This window comes from Hemiscyllium ocellatum, chromosome 10 (genome assembly GCF_020745735.1).
Source record: "Hemiscyllium ocellatum isolate sHemOce1 chromosome 10, sHemOce1.pat.X.cur, whole genome shotgun sequence".
NCBI lineage: Eukaryota > Metazoa > Chordata > Chondrichthyes > Orectolobiformes > Hemiscylliidae > Hemiscyllium > Hemiscyllium ocellatum.
In genome coordinates, this window is record NC_083410.1 from 11,599,321 (window position 1) to 11,619,790 (window position 20,470).

At 41.1% G+C, this 20,470-nt stretch overlaps 1 protein-coding gene across 2 annotated transcripts in view; it reads left to right on the forward strand.

Moving 5' to 3' along the window:
- Positions 1-20,064, forward strand: part of LOC132819648 (keratinocyte-associated protein 3-like) — a 40,707-nt gene extending 20,643 nt beyond the window's left edge. The window contains exons 4-7 of one of the 2 annotated variants that reach the window (XM_060831250.1): positions 8,593-8,793; positions 11,546-11,680; positions 12,476-12,573; positions 18,624-20,063. In XM_060831250.1, the coding sequence (XP_060687233.1) occupies positions 8,593-8,793; positions 11,546-11,680; positions 12,476-12,565 (426 nt within the window). In that variant the 3' untranslated portion in view covers positions 12,566-12,573; positions 18,624-20,063. Of the gene's footprint in view, positions 1-8,592; positions 8,794-11,545; positions 11,681-12,475; positions 12,574-18,623 lie in introns of both variants that reach the window. The other variant, XM_060831251.1, reaches the window with a different exon arrangement.
- The last annotated feature ends 406 nt before the right edge of the window (positions 20,065-20,470 follow it).

A 20,470-nucleotide genomic window follows, 5' to 3' on the forward strand; every position in this document is an offset into this window, starting at 1 on the left:
CGGGTGATTGCAGACTCACAATCGGGTGACTCTCAATCACCTGATTTGATGGCCTCCAAATTAAACTATGCCTCCTTCAATCATGCAGTGTTTTTGAAAAAAGGGGCTGACTAAATTCAGTGATAATGCAAAACATCCTTGATGCTGTTGAAAATCAAATTTTGCATTTTAAAAAGTTTACCATTTTAATTTCTAGGAGGTTTGATATTTCAACATTAGTCCCATGTATACTTCACTCACTGTGAAACTTTAATTCGAAGTGACAATTTCAGTGCCTTTCATTCTCCATTTATAACAGTGGTGACAGTTCACCTCACAAGTACTTCAGTGGCAAGTAGAATGAGCCATTAAATTAGCTGTTGAACTAGTTGTCCGGTTCAAGTAGAATGCATTATTTGTTCATTACTGTCTGACAGGTAATTTGAGCACAATAAGCACATTAACTGGTGTGCATTGTATCCAGTATTGTTGTATCCATCGGATTGTTGTCAATCCAATAATTCATACCTTGTTCAAATGAATTTTGCTGGAGTGTGTTTTACAATTTCTGATTGTGCATCAGGAGGACCTTGCAAGCAATACAGCACCAAATGTACAAATGTCTGGGTTATTTTCACTGAAGGATGCCCAGCACATTATTACCTCGGAGTTGCGAGGTGAAATCATGAGTTTGTCTTTTGAAGTATTAATTATGATAGCATTCATTGTGCTCTCACGTGTCAATCAGAAGGTTGAGAGTTCAATTCCACTCCAGATCAACATCTCTTGCGTAGTGCTGAGCGAATGTTTGAAGTTATCATCTTTAAAATCATACATTAAACTAAGATCATATCTGCCTACTCAAATGGTTGCTGTGGGAAAACAATACAAGAATATCCTACAACAATGACTGCACTTCATAAATAACTCTTCATTACAAAGAAGGGAGGATGGGTGAATTGAAAGTTCTTCCCTTCTGTCTATAATCATGTGATTTAGTTTTGAAAATGTAGATTGTGTAAGCTTTGACAATAACAGACGTGAAACTCCACAAAGGAGTGCTGTTTTAGTGTCCAGTCAAGGAAACCCCCACTTGTTATGACTGACTTTGGAATTTTCTGGAAGCTTGATCATTAGTGCTGAACTAACGAAGTTCATCTGATATACATTTCAACCCCTGTCACCACCAACTAAACAATCATTTTGACAGTTTGTGTTTTTCAAAAAAATAATAAGCAATTGTATTACCCTCTAGTTTGACAATGAAATGCTTTGGGACTTGTTTTCATCACTTGTACAGTGTTTGTTGTCCATGCCTAAATGTCTGGAAACCAGCTAAAAGTCAACTACTGTACTTTGCTGTGGGTCTACAGTACATATAAGCCTGACCAGATAAGAATGGCAGATTTCCTTCCCTAAAGGACATTAAGCTTACCAAATAATAGGTTTTTTGCAACAATCGAGTGGTTAGGTTAGTCTTCCCACCCAGCCTTTTATTAAATTCCAGTTTCATTATCTATCATGATGGAATTTGAATCCATGTCCCCACAACATTCACTTAGTGCTTTGGATTGCTCGTCCAGTGACATTGCCACTATGCCAGCTCCTCCCCAATTTCATGAAAGCTGCCACAAAAATTGATTTTTTTTCAAGGGCAAATGCAGCCTTGACCGAATCTCAGACCAAGGACTTTTTTTTTCCCAGCCAACCATATTTCTGTCATTTTTGCATTTGTACCTAACTCCGTAATCCAGCTTAAGTTTTGGAATCAGCAATTATGTGATGCTGCTTATCAGTGACCACAGAAGATTTAATGATCTGAGGTACGGATTTTCCCTTTTCTTGATGACAGTTTGAACAAATTTGTGGACCGATTATGGAAAAATTTTAAAATGGGGTTGTTGTGGTATTTTTTCTTTTAACACACCACCTATATTGACTGGAACTCTTCCAGGGGCTTGGATTGGAGGGAATTTGTTAGAGATGTCCAGGAGGGGTGTGTTTTTTTTTGAAGCCAGATGTAAATGGCCCAACAAAGGAAGGGACCTACTAGACCTGTTATTGGGAAATGATTGAACTTTAATTGGAGGAGCATTTTGGCAACAGTGACCAAAAATGCCGTCAGTTTTAAATTACTTATGGATAAGGATAGAGTAGTCCTTGAAAGAAAGTACTAAACTGGGGGAACAACAATGTTGAGCAGGAACTGGAAATGTAGATTGGAGGCAGCTGTTGGAGGGAAATCCACATAATCTGGGAATCTTTTAAAGGCCAGCTGATTAGAGTTCAGGACTAACATTTTCATGTGAAAATGAAAGATAAGGATGGTAAGATTTGGGAACCTTCGATGATCAGAGAAATTGTGAGCTTAATCAAAATTTAAAAAGGGGACATACCTAAGGTTTAGGAACTGAAGGCTGACCGCTCTGAGAGCAGGAATCACCCTAAAGGAGGAGTTGGGGCTTAAAGGAGCCTTGGCAAACAGGATTGAGAAAAATCCCAAGGCATTCTATGTATATAAAAGAAGCAAGAGGGTAGCTAGGAGAAAGAATGAGTCCACTCAAGGCCAAAGGAGGGAATTTTTGGATGGAGCCAGAGAAATAGGGTGAAGTCCTTAGTGAATACTTTGCATTGGTATTCACAAAGGAGCAGGACATGGGGGATGGTGAGTCTAGAGAAGGTAATGTGGATGTTCTGAGGCATGTAAATATAAAAAAGGGAGGTGGTGTTGAAAAGCATTTAAGATAGATAAGTCGCCAGGACCTGATGGGATCTATCTCCAAATACTGAGGGAGGTATTGGAAGAAAGTGCTGGTGCCTTGTGTGAAGACTTTATATGGTCTTTGTCAGAGATCCCAGAGGACTGGAGAATGGCCACAGGCATAGTGTCATACAGCTTGGAAACAGACCCTTTGGTCCAACCAGTTCATGCCAACCATCTTTCTAAATGAAACTAGTCCCACTGCCTGCCCTTGGCCCATATCCCTCCAAACCTTTCCTATCCATGAACTTATACAAATGTCTGTTAAACATTGCAACTGTACTTGTATTCCACACGTGAACTACCCTGTATGTTTTTTTTTAAAAAGTTGCCCCTCGTGTCCTCTTGAAATCTCTCTCCTCTCACCTTGAAAATATGCCCCCTAGTTTTGAACTGTAGGGAAAAGACTTGTCATTCACATTATCTATGCACCTCATAATTTTATAAACAAGAAAAAGGACACCCCTCGATCTCCTCAGCTCCAAAGAAAAAAGTCCCAGCCTTTCCAGACTATTTTTATGTCAAACCCTCCATCCCTGGCAACATCCTGGTAAGTTTTTTCTGAACTCTCTTCAGCTTAATATCCTTTCTATAATAGGGCAACCAGAACTGCGCACAGTCTTCCAGAAGAGGCCTCAGTAACATCCTGTCTAGCCTCAACATGACATCTCAACTCCTATCCTCAAAGGTTTGAGTAATGAAGGCAAGTGTGCTAAATGCCGCCTTAAACACCCTGACTACCTGTGATACAAATTTCAAAGAATTATGTACCTGAACTCCAAGTACAGTACTGCCCAGGATCCTACCATTAATTGTATAAGTCCTATCCTAGCCAATGGCGTTCCTTTGTTTAAGAATGGCAACAGGGAGAATCCAGGAAATTACAGGCCAGTGGTTCTTATGTCAGTGATAGGGAAATTTTAAAGAAGCTTCTTAGGGACAGGATTTACTCATATTAAGAAAAATATGGACTTATTAGCAATAAGCAGCATGGCTTTGTGCGGGAGAGCTCTTGTCTCTCTTTTGAGGGAATGATAAAGATTGACAGAAGTGCAATGGATTTTGTCTATATCGATTTTAGCAATATTTTTGACCAGCTTCCTCATGGCAGGTTGGTACAGAAGGTGAGGTCCTGTCGGATCTGAGGTGAGATGGATGCAGAACTGGCTTGGTCTTGGAAGACAGTAATAGTGGAAGGATGTTTTTCTAACTGGAGGTCTGTGATGAGTGGCGTTGTGCTGGGACCCCCCCTTTGTAATACATACAAATGACTTGGAGAAGAAGGTAGGGTGGTCTGATTAGTAGGCTTGCAGACATCACAAAAATTGGAGGAGCTGCAGAAAATGAGGATTGTTAGAGGATACAGCAGGATATAGATAGGAGACTTGAGTGGAGAAATGGTAGATGGAATTTAATCTGGACAAATGTTGGGTAGTGGAAGATCTAATGTAGGAAAGACGTATACAGTAAATGGTAAATCATCAACACACAGTATTCTCGGCATACAGGTCCACTGTTCCCTGAATACGACAACACTGGTGGACATGTTTCCGTTCATTGGTAGGGGCATAGAGTATAAAAATTTGCAAGTCATGTTGCAGCTGTATAAAACTTGAAATGGGCCCACATTGTCTGTAGTTCTGGTTATAACACTACCAGAAGGATGTGGTGGCCTTGGAGAGGGTACAGAAAAGGTTTGAGGTATTAGCTATGAGATACTTTGAACAAATTTACTTTTCTCACTTGAACATTGGAGGCTCAGAGGTGACCTGATAGAAGTTTACAGAATTGAGATAGACGGATAGTCAGGGTCCTTTTCCTAGGATAATGCCAATTACTAGGAGACATGGGTTAAAGGTACAAGGAGTAAAGTTTTAAAGGAGAGGCCAGTTTTGTTTTTGTACCGAGGGTGGTAAGAATGCACTGCCAAAAGAGATGGTAGAAGCTGACACAATTGCATTATTCAGGAGGTATCTTGACCGATATGTGAAAAGGCTGGGAATACAGGGATATGGACCACCTCGAGGCAAAAGGTTTTTGGTTTAGAGAGTCATCATGTGGCTGTGCAGGTTTGCTTTGTTGAAGGCCTGTTCTGCGCTGTCCTGCTTTTTGTTCTTTGTTCTATATCCTTGTGTACTGTTCCCTAATGCAACCTCTTCCCCTCTGCATCTGTGATGATTGACTGCTTCTTCTGTGATCATATGCATCTTCGTCTAAGTTGGGTGAAGTACCGGAGGGTGCCAGAGGTCCATAGAATACTTTGCTAGCCAGGAAGCCATGTCATTAGGAGAGATGGGGAACTAAGGCTGGTGTATTTCACAAACTTTGAAAGTTGTAAAGCACTTTTGAGGCAATGAAGTGCTGTGTAATGTAGGAAATGTGAAGAATTCTGTGCAGAATTTCTTTCCTTGCCCTGCCTATGGTGTTGGTACTTGGACAGATCAGTTACTGAATCCTCTTCCTCCCAGTGCAAGTTCTCCAGCTTTGGAACTGAACCTTAGTACCAGTTAGGCAGTGGAGTCATCTGGATTCTCACTCTTTGTGGAGAGCTGTCCCAATCTTTCTGACTATGCTGTCCCCTCCAGCCACTACTTGTTCCACATATTTGAATGGTTTCCTATACTATGGTGCCATTGTTGGGTAACTCATCATCTGCTGCCTTTGCTGTCTCCTAGACAAGCTCAAAGAACTGTAGACCTATTGCACAATTGCAAAGGCTGATGCTTCTGTCCTTCAGGTTGTCATGCTTTTCTCATATTCTCTATCATACCCGCCTGTCCATGAACATGGAACAAATCAGAAGACACTAAATTAAACTGTATGACTGCCCCCATGTACAAAGAATCCAGGTACCATTTGCCTTCCTTGATGTGTCAGTGACCGTTCAGCTTCCTACTCAAACATCTACCACAGATGTACTTTCCTTGAATCAAATTGGCATTCTGGAGTTCATGTTGCAACTGAGACATATCACCTATCCTACCATATTTAATGTTATAATTAATTACATATTCTTATGATTTTAATGTTTTATTACCTTGTCACCAGTTATAGAGTCATAGAGTCCAACTGCAAGGTATTCAGGTCCTTTGGCCCAAACTGGTCCATGCCAACCAAAATGTCCAACCACACTAATCCCATTTCCCTCCACTTGACGCATAAACTTACAAAGCTTTCCTATCTATGTATTTGTCCAAATGCCTTTTAAATGTTGTTAATGTCCCCACTTCAACTGCTGCTGCCAGCTCATTCCATGTATGTGCTACTCTGTATATTTTTTTTAAAAACTGCCCCTCCGGTTCCCATTTATTCTTTGTCTTCTAACCTTAAAACTGATTCCCTCTAGTCCTTAATTCCATGTCCATGGGAAAAATAGAGCACATTCACCCCTTCCATGCCTCCCTTGATCTTTATACTTGTCTATAAGATTTCCCCTCAGTCTCCTATGCTCTAAAGAAACACGTCCTAGCTTGTCCAACCTCTCCTTATAACTCCCTATAGCTAATGTACTATTGTAAATGTTTGGGATAGAGCAAACCTTTGTTATTTAACTGATATTCACCAAGTAAATATCTTATTTTCCTGTAGCAGAGTCAAAATTAATTCTTGGAGACTCTTAAAACCTAGAAAAGCAAAAGCACTTTTTTTTACTCTCTCTAATCCCTAACTCCCTTTCATCACCTTCCTTTTATATATTCACCAACAGAATATGGGCACACTGGCTGGGCAAGCATTTTAGTTTATTCCATCCTAGTTGCCCTTGAAGATTGTGTTGGGCTGCCACTATTCCAGTCCGTTTACAGGTACATGTCCAGTAGAAGTACACACACACACACACACACACACACACACAATGTTCTATTGCAAGGCACACTAAATTGGCTAAATCTACCTGCTCCTAATACAGAATCCCTATGTGACCCAGTTAGAGGAATGTCTATACATGCAATCCTATTCGGAGTAGAAATCGGCTATGTCATGCTTCAAGCCTACTCCACCATTCCACAAGATCGTGGTTGATCTGTTGCTATTCCACATTCCACATTCTTACCGACTCAAAACCTGAGAATCTGATAAACCAAAGGAACCAATCTACCTCTGCCTTAAAAATATTCAATGGCAGAGATTTCCAGAGTTGTACAATCCTTCAAAAGACAGAATTACTCCTCATCTTGTCCGTAAAAGGATGATTGCCAATTTTAAAACACTGTGCCCGATTCTGGAATCACAAGAATAAATGTCCTTTCTACATTCAACTTAAGATCATTCAAGATCCTAAACTTCAATCAAATCATCTTCCGTATTTCTAAATACTAGGGAAAGGCAAGCTCAGCCTGTTTAATTATTCATTACAAGACACTCTGCTCATTCCAAGTATCGATCAATAAACCTCTTCTGAGCCACCTCCAATGTATTTACATCTTTTCTTAAACAAGGAGACCGAGGAAGGTACACGAGGGTGTGTTCTCCCCAGTGTCTTTTATACCTGAAATGTGACATCTTGACTTTATTAATGTTCGATTCTTCTTGTAATACTGGATAGCATTCCATTAGTCTTGTGAATCACTTGCTGCAATTCATGCAGTAGTATGGACTCAAAATTCTGCAGTTGTCCTCCATTTAAAATTATACTCTACTTTTTTTTATTCTTCCTTCCAAAGTGAACTCTTCATGTTTTCTCACATTATATTCCATTTACCAGATTTTAGCATGTGACTCAACAAGGGTCCAAAATGACCGATATGTCTAACTATCGATGTCTTCTGTGAATTTGGCTTTCATGTCTGCGAATCCCTTGTCTAAGTCATTAATATGAATTATAAGCTGTTGAGGGTCCAGTGCAAATCCACGAATCACATCTTGCTGATCTGAAAATAATTAGTTTATGCATACTCTGTCCTACCAGCCAGCCAATCTTCTAGCCATTTTAATATGTTACTAAGCAATTCATCCGCTTTCTGCAGTGGTATGGTCTCTTCTCAATCCCAGGAGTCATGAATTGACCTAAGAGGGACCTTGGCTTAATTTTTCAAAAATATTTTCGTGACTATGTCTTCTGTTATTAATATTGGCAGTGTGGTATGACCACTTGAATACTTTTTGTAAAAAGTATGCGATTATAAATGACTTTTACTCAGTTTATTATGCAAAGGATAGAACAATTATGTGGCATCTTGTCAAATGTTTTTGATATTTCAATTGCTCCTTTGATTAATTAAACTCAACTGCTGTTCTGATGGAACCTTTGTTAAAATCTAGCTTAAGGATGTGCATTTAGCATTGAACCGAAATCTACAGTTTGATTTGGACTGTACAAAATTTGGACTTAAACAAAAATGTTAGGACTTTGTTACCCACCACCTGCCAGTATTCAATCTCAAACCTGCAGAACTAAAGTAAGTACCCTGTGGCCTAGTGATGAATATGGAATTTGTGCTGCTTATAAGTTTGCTTCCTACCAGAATTAGATTACTTAGTGTGGAAACAGGCCCTTCGACCCAACAAGTCCACACCGACCCTCCGAAGCGTAACCCACCCAGACCCATTCCCCTACACTTACCCCTTCATCTAACACTAGGGGCAGTTTAGCATGGTCCATTCACCTAATCTGCCCATTTTTGGGCTGTGGGAGGAAACCCACACAGACATGGGGAGAATGTGCAAACTCCACACAGATTCGCCTGAGGCTGGAATTGAACCCGGGTCTCTGGCACTGTGAGGCAGCAGTGCTAACCACTGTGCCGCCCAGTAAATGATTCACTGCAAGTAGCTGATGGGGTTGTGGAATGGTGTAGTGGTCTTTGCTTTCTGTTTTTTTTTAATCATTTGACTTTTCAATTTTATTTCTGCAGCACTGGGGATTAATGTCAATCTCTCTACTAAATATTTTGGTATCATTGGCCTGCTCAGTTGGACTGATGCTTGCCATTGTGCTGACAGTATCACTTGGTGGCAGGAACCTGCTTTCTGGCTGCAACTCTACAATGGTGCCAGCTATCTCGAACAGGGCAGCGATAATGAATGAGTGCCCATTTGACACCACACGTATCTATGTAAGTATTCAGGCATTTCAGCATCTTTTGAAGGTAGGAGAATAGGAAAGGCTATCCACCTGACTGGCTCTAATTCAGAGCTTCATCCATGTGGATTTTAAGTTGCAACAGAAAGATGTGAGGGCTTTTGACAAATTGAAGAGACTGGACCTGTGTTCTCAGTTTAGAATAATGAGAGGTAATCTCATTTGAAATATTCAAAATCCTTACATTTGATAGCTGATGCAGGAGTTACAGCTCCCTTGGTGGAGGATCTGGGGGGAGGTGGCATCTCGAGCTGGGGGTTTGGGGGGGAACACAGTCTCAAAATAAGGGCAGGCCATTTCTGACTGAGATGAGAAGGAATTTTTTTTCACTTGGAATGGTGAGTCTTTGGAGTTTTCCACTGCAGAGGATTGGAGGCCATTGACAGTCATTAAGTCGATAAACCTTCTACTTAATACAGTCATTCCCATGTGTTTCTCTTTCTGGTGAATTTAAATTAGAGCTCCTCAGTTAGCACCATACACATGGTAATTTATTTGATTCCACACGATGTATTATTTTCATTGTTCGCTGTGGCGAGAATGGTCTGTTAGTCAGAAATAACGCCAAAGTTGTTGGTCAAATAAATGCCCAACATAGTGACTATACCAATTAGTGAGAGTTCATTTCTCCTTTAATTAAAATCTCTTCCCTTGATTCAGATCTGTTTGCTTCGTGCCAGAGTAGAGTGGACACAAATGTATATAATAAAACATGTTTACTTGAGTCCTATAGCAGTTAAATCAAGTAAGTGTTTGTAACCTGGCAAAGGATAGTTGAGGGTCGAATTTCAAACTGTGTGTGTGTGTGTGTGTGTGTGTGTGAAAGGCAGAATTCTGTTGCCTTGTAATTTGTCCAGCAAACAGGCGCCTTTAGTATTTTTTCCCCACCATATGATCAGCAGGAGCACATGGTGAGTCCTGAAATAAATAAAATTGGTACTTGCCTCCCCACTGTATGTTAAATCTGTGACAGTCAGGGGGTTGGTATTGGGCTGACTACAGCGTTGTTAAAGCTGGTTTTTATATTTTTCCTAACTCCCTTTTTGCTAACCTTTGTAAATTTGGAAATATGACTTGACTGTTGCTGCAAGCTGTATGAAATTTGAATGTTCAGAACTGACGGCTCTCACGTGGAATTTAAGTAATAGGAGAGTAGCTTAAGAGTGACATTACAGGTGCCTTCAATTTTAAAGCATTGACAATGTCAGCCTTGTCAACATAATTGATCATAAAAATGGCATTGTGAGTGTTTGCAATGTAAAATCAGCTTGTGAGTTGGTGTTCCTGGTATAAAAACGTGATCTGAAGTCATATGTGAAGTCTGATAAACAAACCATTACCTTGAACAGATCAAAAGGAACATTTGTGCACCTGGAAAATCCCAAAAAAGGGAGCAAATAAAGACCAAATCTATTTTGCAAGCACACTTTACACTACAACAGATCCTGGATGTACTTGTTTGTATTCGAGATTGGGGTTTTCTGTCAAACATCTGTCAACAGTCTGGAACTGAAACCATAGAAACACAGAAGATAGGAGTAGGAGGAGACTATTTGGCCCTTCGAGCCTTTTCTGCCATTCATCACAATCATGGCTGACTGTCCAACTCGAGCCTAATCCTTAGAGGATGCGTTCTCTCCATAACCTTTGATTCCATTCGCCCTGAGCGTTATTATCTAGCTGCTTTTTGAATACATTGTGTTTTGGCATCAAGTACATCCTGAGGTAATAAATTCCACAGGTTCACCACTCTTCAGATGAAGAAATGTCTCCTCATCTCTGTCCGAAATGGTCTACCCCAAATCCTCAGACTGTTCCCTGGTTCTGGACACACCCGCCATCAGGAACACCCTCCTTGCATCTACCCTGTCGAGGCCTGTTAGAATTTTATAAGTCTCTGTGATTTCCCCCCTCACACGTCTGAACTCCAGCAAAAACAATCCTAACCTAGTCAATCTCTTTCTCATGCATCAGTCCTGCCGTTCCTGGAATCAGCCTGGTTAACCTTCGCTGCTCTCCCTTGAGCAAAAGCATCCTTCCTTAGAAAAGTAAATCAAAACTGCATACAATATTCTAGGTGTGCACTCCCCAAAACCCTGTATAACTGCACATCCCTAGAATCCCACAGTTCAAAAGGAGCACATTCAGCCCATCATTTCCATGCCATCTTTTTGAAAGATCTCTCCAGTTGCTTTCTCTACACCCATCTCTTACCTCAAACTCCTCAAATTTTATCCCTTGAATTATTCATCCAATCTCCTTTTGCATTTCATTACTGCGTTCGCTAAAGCCACCTTTTTTGTCGAAACCCACGATGTAAACGAAATTCTCTTCATCTTACACTGACCTCTGTTTATGTTCCCTTTCTGGAGTAAGTGTGCAAACAGCAATTCTAATGTCACTATTGTTATCTCCCTGAGATTGACAAATTCAAAACTTATCTGAGCCACCTTGGGCTATCTGACTGCTGCATTTGGAGATAACCCTGTTACCCTTGTATTATTCTACAAGTAATTTTCATGTTATTTTCTGAATGAAGTGAAATGTAGTGCAGTGGCAGTTTCATCTGCACCTGCCATTCTTTATTGTCGTCCCTTACTCCTGTTTTGTTTCCAATCCAGAGATCAATCTGTTTGAAGAGCTGTAAGTTAGCACACTTGGAATTTCAAACTAAAATTGACAGAATATTTTGCTCGTGTGATGATCCTTTTTTTTTCTGTTTCCAGGATACTACACTGGCTTTATGGATTCCATCAATGATGATGTCTACAGTTGAAGCAATACTATCTATCCGCTGTCTTATAGTATCGATGATTCTTCGAGGGATAGGGCCTTGTGGACAGAATGATGTGATGGATCGGGTCAGTATGTCTTTGCACCCAAGAGCATGTGAATACATGAGGCAAATATGTATGCTAGAATTATGTAGTTGGTAATTTGCATGTGACTACCTGCATAATATGTGAGAGTTTTTAAAAGTTTGACATACGTATATGCTTGACTGTGTGTTGAAGTCATTGTTTTATTCTATTGATAATGCACAGACTGTCTAATGATAGATTGCATCGCTGGTTTGCTGAAGTATTGTTCTTCAGTGCATATGAAACTGACATTCCTGACTGTAATGAAGACCCTGAAATGACACATTTGACCTCACCGAAACTGTTCATTTTATCCTTTTCTCATCTGCCGCCTGTTAAAGACCCAGTACAGGCACAGTGGTCTGAATGATCTTCTGTTATGCATGATACCACAGCATGTGTGTAGGAGTATAGCACACCCTGAGTTATTTCACTTCAGTGTTCTTGGCCTGACTTTCACACTATACAATGCTACTGATCATATATTAAGTATTTGATGATGCATACTCCAACATTAGTGTGACTGTGCAGAGGAGTTCAATGTGGTGTTAAAAAAATATTCATTTCATTTTAAAGTTGCATTTTCATGAAAACCAGTTGGCAATATCCTTTCTCAATCAGTTGCACAGAACCTGTTAACTTGAGAAGGTGACAGCATTGTTTCAGATTTGATCATTATTCAGGTCCTTTCTCCCCAAAAAAAAGTACCCATGATTTTAAACGTGATTTTAAAAGTGCATAATTTGTCTGAAGTCCCTCAGAAATTCAATGCTGTGAACAAATGTTGTTTGTTAGATCGAGGAGGAAAACCCAGCAAAAGGAAAGAAAAGCCAGGAATTGGAAACTCATAAACTCATCAGGAAGAGTAGAGACATCCAGGTGTAGTGAAGCAGGTGAGTGTGTGGGTTTTCCCACTGGCCTGAGGTCTAATAAAGTTACTGTAAGATCTAGTTTGTATGGTATTAGACATTTTTGCTTTTGTTTTCTGCTCACTCTGGGGCATTGGGGAAGGTGAGGTAGAAGATCAACAATAATCGTATTGAATGTTTGAGTAGGTTCAAGGAGCTATATGGTCACTCTCTTGCTCCTGTTTCTTAGGTTCATCCTAACCTTGGAGTAACAGTACTCCTGTATGCTACTGAAGGAGTGCTGCATCATTGGCAATTTCTTCTTTCAGTGGAAAAAATCTGACTCTTTGAATCTCATATTAAAAGTGGTTCCTCTGGTTGACAGTCCAGAGTGTAGTGTCTTGAGCCTTTCAATTATAGTGAGATGGTTTCATAGAACATAGAACATTACAGCGCAGTACAGGCCCTTCGGCTCTTGATGTTGTACCGCCCTGCCATACTAATCTGAAGCCCATCCCACTTACACTATTCCATATGCCTGTCCAATGACGACTTAAATGCACTTAAACTTGGTGAATCTACTACCGTTGCAGGCAAAGCATTCCCATACCTTTTACTACTGAGTGAAGAAACTACTTCTGACATCTGTCTTATACCTATCTCCCCTCACTTTGAAGTTGTCCCCTTGTGTTTGCCGTCCCCATACTTGGAAAAAGGCTCTCCCTGTCCGCCCTATCTAACCCTCTGATTATCTTGTATGTCTGCATTAAGTCACCTCTCAACCTCCTTCTCTCTAACGAGAACAGCCTCAAGGCTCTCAGCCTTTCCTCGTAAGACATTCCTTCCATACCAGGCAACATCCTAGTAAATCTCCTCTGCACCCTTTCCAAAGTTTCCACATCCTTCTTATAATGTAGTGACCAGAACTGTAGACAATACTCCAAGTGTGGCCGTACCAGAGCTTTGTACAGCTGCACCATAACCTCCTGGTTCCGGAACTCAATTCCTCTATTAATAAAGGTCAAAACACTATATACCACCTTAACAACCCTGTCAATCTGGATGGCAACTTTCAGGGATCTGTGTACATGGACACCGAGATCTCTCTGCTCATCTGCGCTCCCAAGAATCCTACCATTAGCCCAGTACTTTGCATTCCGATTACTCCGTCCAAAGTGTATCACCTCACACTTGTCCACATTAAACTCCATTTCCCCCTGTCAGCCCAGCTCTGCATCCTATCTATGTCTCTCTGCAACCTACTAAATCCTTCGTCACTATCCACAACTCCACTGACCTTAGTGTCGTCCGCAAATTTACTAACCCACCCTTCTAAGCCCTCATCCAGGTCATTTATAAAAATGACGAACAGCAATGGACCCAACACCGACCCTTGCGGACACCAAGATGAACATGTTCCATCAACTACAACCCTCTATTTTCTTTCAGCAAGCCAATTACTGATCCAAATTGCTATGTCTCCCACAATCCCATTCCTCCACATTTTGTATAATAGCCTACTGTGGGGAACCTTATCGAGCACCTTGCTGAAATCCGTTTACTCTCATCTACCTGTTTGGTCACTTTGTCAAAAAAGCCAAGATTCATTAGGCACGACCTACCCTTCACAAAACCGTGCTGACTGTCCCTGATCAGATTATTCTTTTCGAGATGGTTATAAATCCTATCTCTTATAACCTTTACCAACACTTTACCAACTACTGAAGTGAGACTCACTGGTCTGTAATTACCAGGGTTGTCTCTGCTACCCTTTTTTGAACAAGGGAACCACATTTGCTATCCTCCAGTCCTCGGGCACTATTCCTGTAGACAATGATGATTTGAAGATCAACGCCAAAGGCTCTGCAATCTCTTCCCATGCTTCCCAGAGAATCCTAGGATAGATCCCATCCAACCCAAGGAACTTATCTATTTTCACACTCTGCAGTATTTCTAATACCTCTTCCTTGTGAACCTTAATCTCTTCTAGTCTAGATGCAAGTATCTCTGTATCTTCCTCGCCAACGTTTTCATTTTCTATAGTGAACACTGTCAAAAAATATTTATTTAGTGCTTCCCCTATCTCCTCTGACTCCACACACAACTTCCCACTATTATCCTTGATTGGCCCTAATTTAACTCTCGTCATTCTTTTATTCCTGACATACCTACGGAAAGCCTTAGGGTTAATCCTGATCCTATCCGCCAACAACTTCTCATGTCCCCTCCTGGCTCTTCTGAGCTCTCTTTTTAGGTCTTTCCTGATTTCCTTGTAACCCTCAAGCGTCCTAACTGAGTTTTCACATTTTGTCCTAACATAAGCCGCCGCCGCCTTCTTGACCAGGGATTGCACTTCCTTAGTAAACCAGGGCTCACGCGTTCTATATCTTCCTCCCTGCCTGACAGGTGACATACTTATCTAGGATACACAGGAACTTTTTTTCCTTGAATAAGCTCCACATTTTTAATGTACTCCTCTCCTGCAGTTTCCTTCTCCATTCTATGCTTCCTAAATCTTTCCTAATTGCATCGTAATTTCCATTTTTTATGTCTCTCTTTTTTTCCCCCCCTCCTCCCCTCCCCCAAAAGCTGTAACTCTTTCTCAGTGGAGTACACCTATCCCTTTTCATCACTAAAGTAAACCTGACCAGAATTGTGATCGCTCTCTCCAAAGTGCTCACCTACTTCCAAATATAACACCTAGCCAGGCTGGTTACCCAGTACTAAATCTAAAGTGGCTTCGCCCCTTGTCGGCCTGTCTACATAGTGTGTCAGGAAGCCCTCCTGCACACACTGGACAAAAACTGACCCATCTATAGTACTCGTACTGTAGTGATCCCAGTCAATATTTGGATAGTTGAAGTCCCCCATGACGACAACCCAGCCTCTCTCACTCCTATCAAGAATCATCTTTGCTATCCTTTCGTCTACATCTCTGGGACTATTCGGAGGCCTATAGAAAACTCCCAGCATGGTGACTTCTCCTTTCCTGTTTCTAACCTCAGCCCATACTACCTCAGTTAACGAGTCCCCAAATATCCTTTCTACAACTGTAATATTGTCCTTGATCAACAATGCCACACCTCCCCCTCTTTTACCATCTTCTCTGTTCTTACTGAAACATCTGAATCCCGGAACCTGCAACAGCCATTCCTGTCCCTGCTGTACCCATGTCTCTGTAATGGCCACAACATCGAAGACCCAGGTACCAACCCACGCTGCCAGTTCACCCATTTTATTTCAGATGCTCCTCGCGTTGAAGTACACACACTTCAAACCAGGTTCTTGCTTGCCAGTGTCAGATACTTGATTTTGGAACTCCCTACTCTCATACTCTTCTGCACCTGTTCTACAATTTTGGTTCCCATCTCTCTGCTGTATTAGTTTAAATCCACCTTAATAGCTTTGTTGAATTGCCCAACCACAGATATTGGTACCCCTCTGGTTTAGATGAAGACCATCGTGCTTGTAGAGGTCCCACCTACCCCCAGAAAGAGCTCCAATTATCCGAAAACCCGAAACCCTCCCTCCTGCACCATCCCTGTAGCCACGTGTTCAGCTCCTTTCTCTCCCTATTCCTCACCTCACTAGCACGTGGCACAGGCAGCAAACCAGAGAAAACAACTGTCTGTTTGTCCTAGCTCTAAGCTTCCATCCTAGCTCCTTTGAATTTCTGCCTCAAGTCCCCATCTCTCTTCTGACCCACGTCGTTGGTGCCAATGTGGACCCCCCCGCCCCCCCGAAAAAAAAATCCCCAAAACACTATCAGAGACATCACGGACCCTGACACCCGGGAGTTGGGGTGAGTCTCTCTTGTCCCCACAGAACCTCCTATCTGTCTCCCTAAGTATCGAGTCCCCAATGACTACTGCTCTGCTCCTCTTCCCCCTTCCCCCTTCCCTTCTGAGCAGCAGGTGCCCCACTGCTTTCCCCTGGTAAATCATTCCCCCCCCCCCCCCCCCCCCCCCAACAGTATCCAAAACAATATACTTATTGTATAGGGGAATAGCCACAGGGGATCCCTGCACTGCCTGTCGGTTCCCTTTCAGTCCCCTAACTGTCATCCATCTGTTTTTTTTCTTTCATCTGGGGAGTGACTACCTCTCTAAGTCCTGTCAATAACCCCTTCTGCCTCCCGAATGATCCGAAGTTCATCCAACTCCAGCTCCAGTTCCCTAATGTGGTTTTCGAGGAGCTGGTGTTGGGTGCACTTCCCCCAGATGTAGTCAGCAGGGACACGAGTGGTGACCCTTCCTTCCCACATTCTGCAGGAGGAACATTCCACTGCCCTAAACTCCATTCCCACTATTCTAACTCCCGAAGTGACTACTCAAAAAAAAAAAGGATTAGGAAATAAACTAGTTACCTTACCTTGTCAATCTGGCTCCCACAACATTTTTTTTAGGCTGGAGGAGGAGATGGGTGGGAGACACTACCTGAGTAGTGTCTCTGGTAATGCAACCACGCAAACATAAACTGTTCTACTTACCCTTCCCAGAAGTTGTTTGCTCGCTCCTCCCTTGCTGGCCTGAAGGTAAGAAGTTTAAATATACTTACCGGTCTTCCCAACAATCACCTTCTCCCGCCTCCCGCCTCTCGCTGCCCCGAAGTGACTTTGATCCTTTTTGATACATGGGCACATTCTGAGGACTTCCTCAATGGCACTGAATCTTTGGTAATTAAATGAATTAATCAATCTGTAGTTTGAGGCCTCCTATTTCTCCAATCCACTTTAAAGCTATCCTTTTATCAGTGGAAGTTAGTTAACGTAACAGAGCAGAGAGTGAACACTCCTTATCTATATATCTCTGAATGAAACAAGCCTTCAAAGCAATCAGGAATATTTGTTCAAAGGAAGAACAAATTTATCCCTGTTGTATTTGCTGTTGTAGACTGATAGAAGGTCGTTTGGCCTATCATGTCTCCCTTGGCTAACAAGTAGCCATCCAACATAATCCGATTTTCCTTTGTCCACAACGTTTTCAGGCAGTGTTCCAGATTCCCACCACCCTCCAGATGAGACAACTACCTTTCAGTTCCCTCTTAAACCCCCATCTCTTAGCTTAAGTTCATGCCCCCATGGGCCCTGAACCAAACTCCTCCTCACCTAGACCACTCAATTTTATACATTTTTACTTTTGGGTCTCCTTTCATTCTTCTCTATTCCAAACAAACCAACCCCACCAGTCTGATCTTGCCTCATACCTCAAATTCACTAGTCCAGTCAACAAGTAAATCTCCTCTGTATCCTCTCATTAGCACAATGTTTTTCCAAGTGAAGAGTAACCGTTTGTACCAGTGTGAACTTTAATACCCAGGAGGGACTGAATGCTTCCAAGCTAGGAGTTAGGTGATTTTCTGGGTGGTGGGGGCGAGCGAATATATCCCATGTGGAACAATATCATTACCAAAGCCTTTTTCTCATTTGAACAGTTACAGGACATGGTTACTGTTGAATCTGCTGTTTAGGTGAAGATGTACAAAGGTGAAAATTTCTTAACACTTTTTTTTTGGAAGGAGATGTTTCACCGCTTTCTCAAGTTGGACAAATTTTAGAGGAACAAATTGCCTTGTAAACTGACATTGTTGCTTGAGATTTGAGGTGGGAACATGCAGGTTTCCATATAAATTAATACTTGTTTCTATGGGAGACTGGAAGAATGGGTGGATAGTTGTGATCCCATGGTGTGTCTTCATGGTTGGTCACTTCAATGCAGGATTGATGGAGGGCTTGAGGAGGTTGGAGGTACAACATAGTGCAAAACAATTCAAAAGGGGAAACACATTTGTTCCTTTGCATGGGTGGTAACTTTGCATTTGCATTATTAATTTTCTCTACCTGCTACATAGCGTCATTTTAACAAAATGGCTTATGATGAATCAAGGCAGTCTTAAAGTACCAATCTTAGTGTGTTTCCATTCAAGATTTTAATGTTCTCTTGTGTTAGTTGAGGAAGTGCTGCACTGATTGAGGAATTTTGCAGTGAAATATCAAACAAATTCCTTTGCAGTTCATCATTACTATATGAAACATGAGTCCTGGTCAGTAGAATTGCTACAAGTAATAAATTTCACGGTTTTTTTTTCTTTTTCAGGTGAATGTTTCCTTTACCAACTCAATGCAATGCCGCTTATATTAGAATTCACATACAGCAGCTGAGCAAGATGGATTGTTTTTGAGGAATGAGCATATAATTTTTGACAAATGAGGATGCTGCACTGATCATTTAATATTATTTTTAACTTGTAATTTAGAACTCCAAGTTGGATGTATATAAGAATAACTGTGGTCCCTCTTCTATTGGGTGAAATGCTATTCTGATCAAGATTATTACGAAACTAAACTACACCCAATTGACTTGTATTTAAGGCAGAGAGCCAGAGAAGCCAAATACACTCCTGTGCAGTTTCCAGTTAGTGCCGATTTTGTATTAAGTTAAGAGAGTCGTATCTGCTGAATGGTTTATGGTTATTATCTAGAAAGGAATCAGCCAGGTTTCCTGCTTCTAATTGCTGTCTAGATTGAAAATGAGCATCAGCTGAAGAAAGGTGCAGGCTTGATGTGATTCTGTTAATGAAAGAAAAAACAACCCCTTTCATTGCCTGTGGGAGTATATTCATCCCTTTCTATTTAGATCCCTGTTTGTGACGCACAGTAAATCTACAGAGCTTGGAACGGAGCTGTGGTTTGTCTTTCCAGTTTCTTCTGAGAGAATATAGGAGCTGCCTCATGTTTTGCTCATGTTTTCCCCGGTGAACTGACTAAGCTTGGGAAATTACCACTTTGTAACTATGGAGGCTTTATGACTGTATTCTGTAATTCCAGGCAATATCTGGATATGGTCAGCAATCCTTGGACTTGGTACCTGGACTTGACAAAGCCTCCAAAATTGTTGTTATATTGCATTCCATTTATTTGATAGCTCAGGGTCATGTGGCCCTGAAGTTGGCCAAGAGAACATGGTTCCAATTCCTGTCTTTGGTTTAGCTGAGGGCACTGATTAGCAGAATAATACAATTCAGTCTGGTGACCAAGTCAGTGGTGGGGGTGGGATGGTCTACTCTCTAAGTCCAGCAGCTTGTTTTGTTGGTAATCAACTTTGGAAAGCACTGGTTGTGACATCCACCCAAGGGTCAGCAGGCTTTGCGAGTTCCATCAAGACTTGGATCTGAAGAATGACAGACTGGAAGAAATACCCAAAGTTGACCATTGAACTTGAATTATGGTGCAGAATTGACAGCTTCAGGGGAGTAGATGGAAGCAGAAAATATTTGAGTTCTAATGAATTGTGACAGTGCTGATTTCCAAGGACTTGTTGTGTTTTATTTTCCTTAATCACACCAAATGACATTTTCCTGCAGGTCGGTTGTTGCTACAAATTATGTAGAAATAGCAACAAATGTTAAATTTTAACATGGAGTTAAGACGATTAATTGTGAATATCCTTTTAAAAATCGTAATTTGTTTTTTAAAGTATCTTTTTAAGAAAGCTAATAGTCATTGGTAGTACACAATCTGAATTAAATGACTCTTTTTTTGTGAAAGCTTTTTCTTGTATTAATCAAAATTGTTTTTTTGTAAAAATATGATTGGAAACATTTTATACTGTAACTTGTACAATATTATGGTTTAGAAATATTGAATGGACAAAACACTGCAAGTACAAAATTAGTGAAATAATCCAACGTTTTCTCTTATTGCTGTCTTTTTGTCCTTTTATTCCACTTTCACTTTATTCCCTCCTTCATCATCTTCTACTTGAGTCTGTATTTCAGCACCATGCCTACCTATCTGGGAAAATTGCAATTAGATTGAATGAGCTGATGGAAACTGAAAGGTATCTGATTCACTCCCAGTACTGTATGGAGTTGAGGTGGTCAAAGTATTATCCCGGTTAGCCCAAGAAATTCTTGGTTAGGGCTAGGACAGAAATGTGTGAGT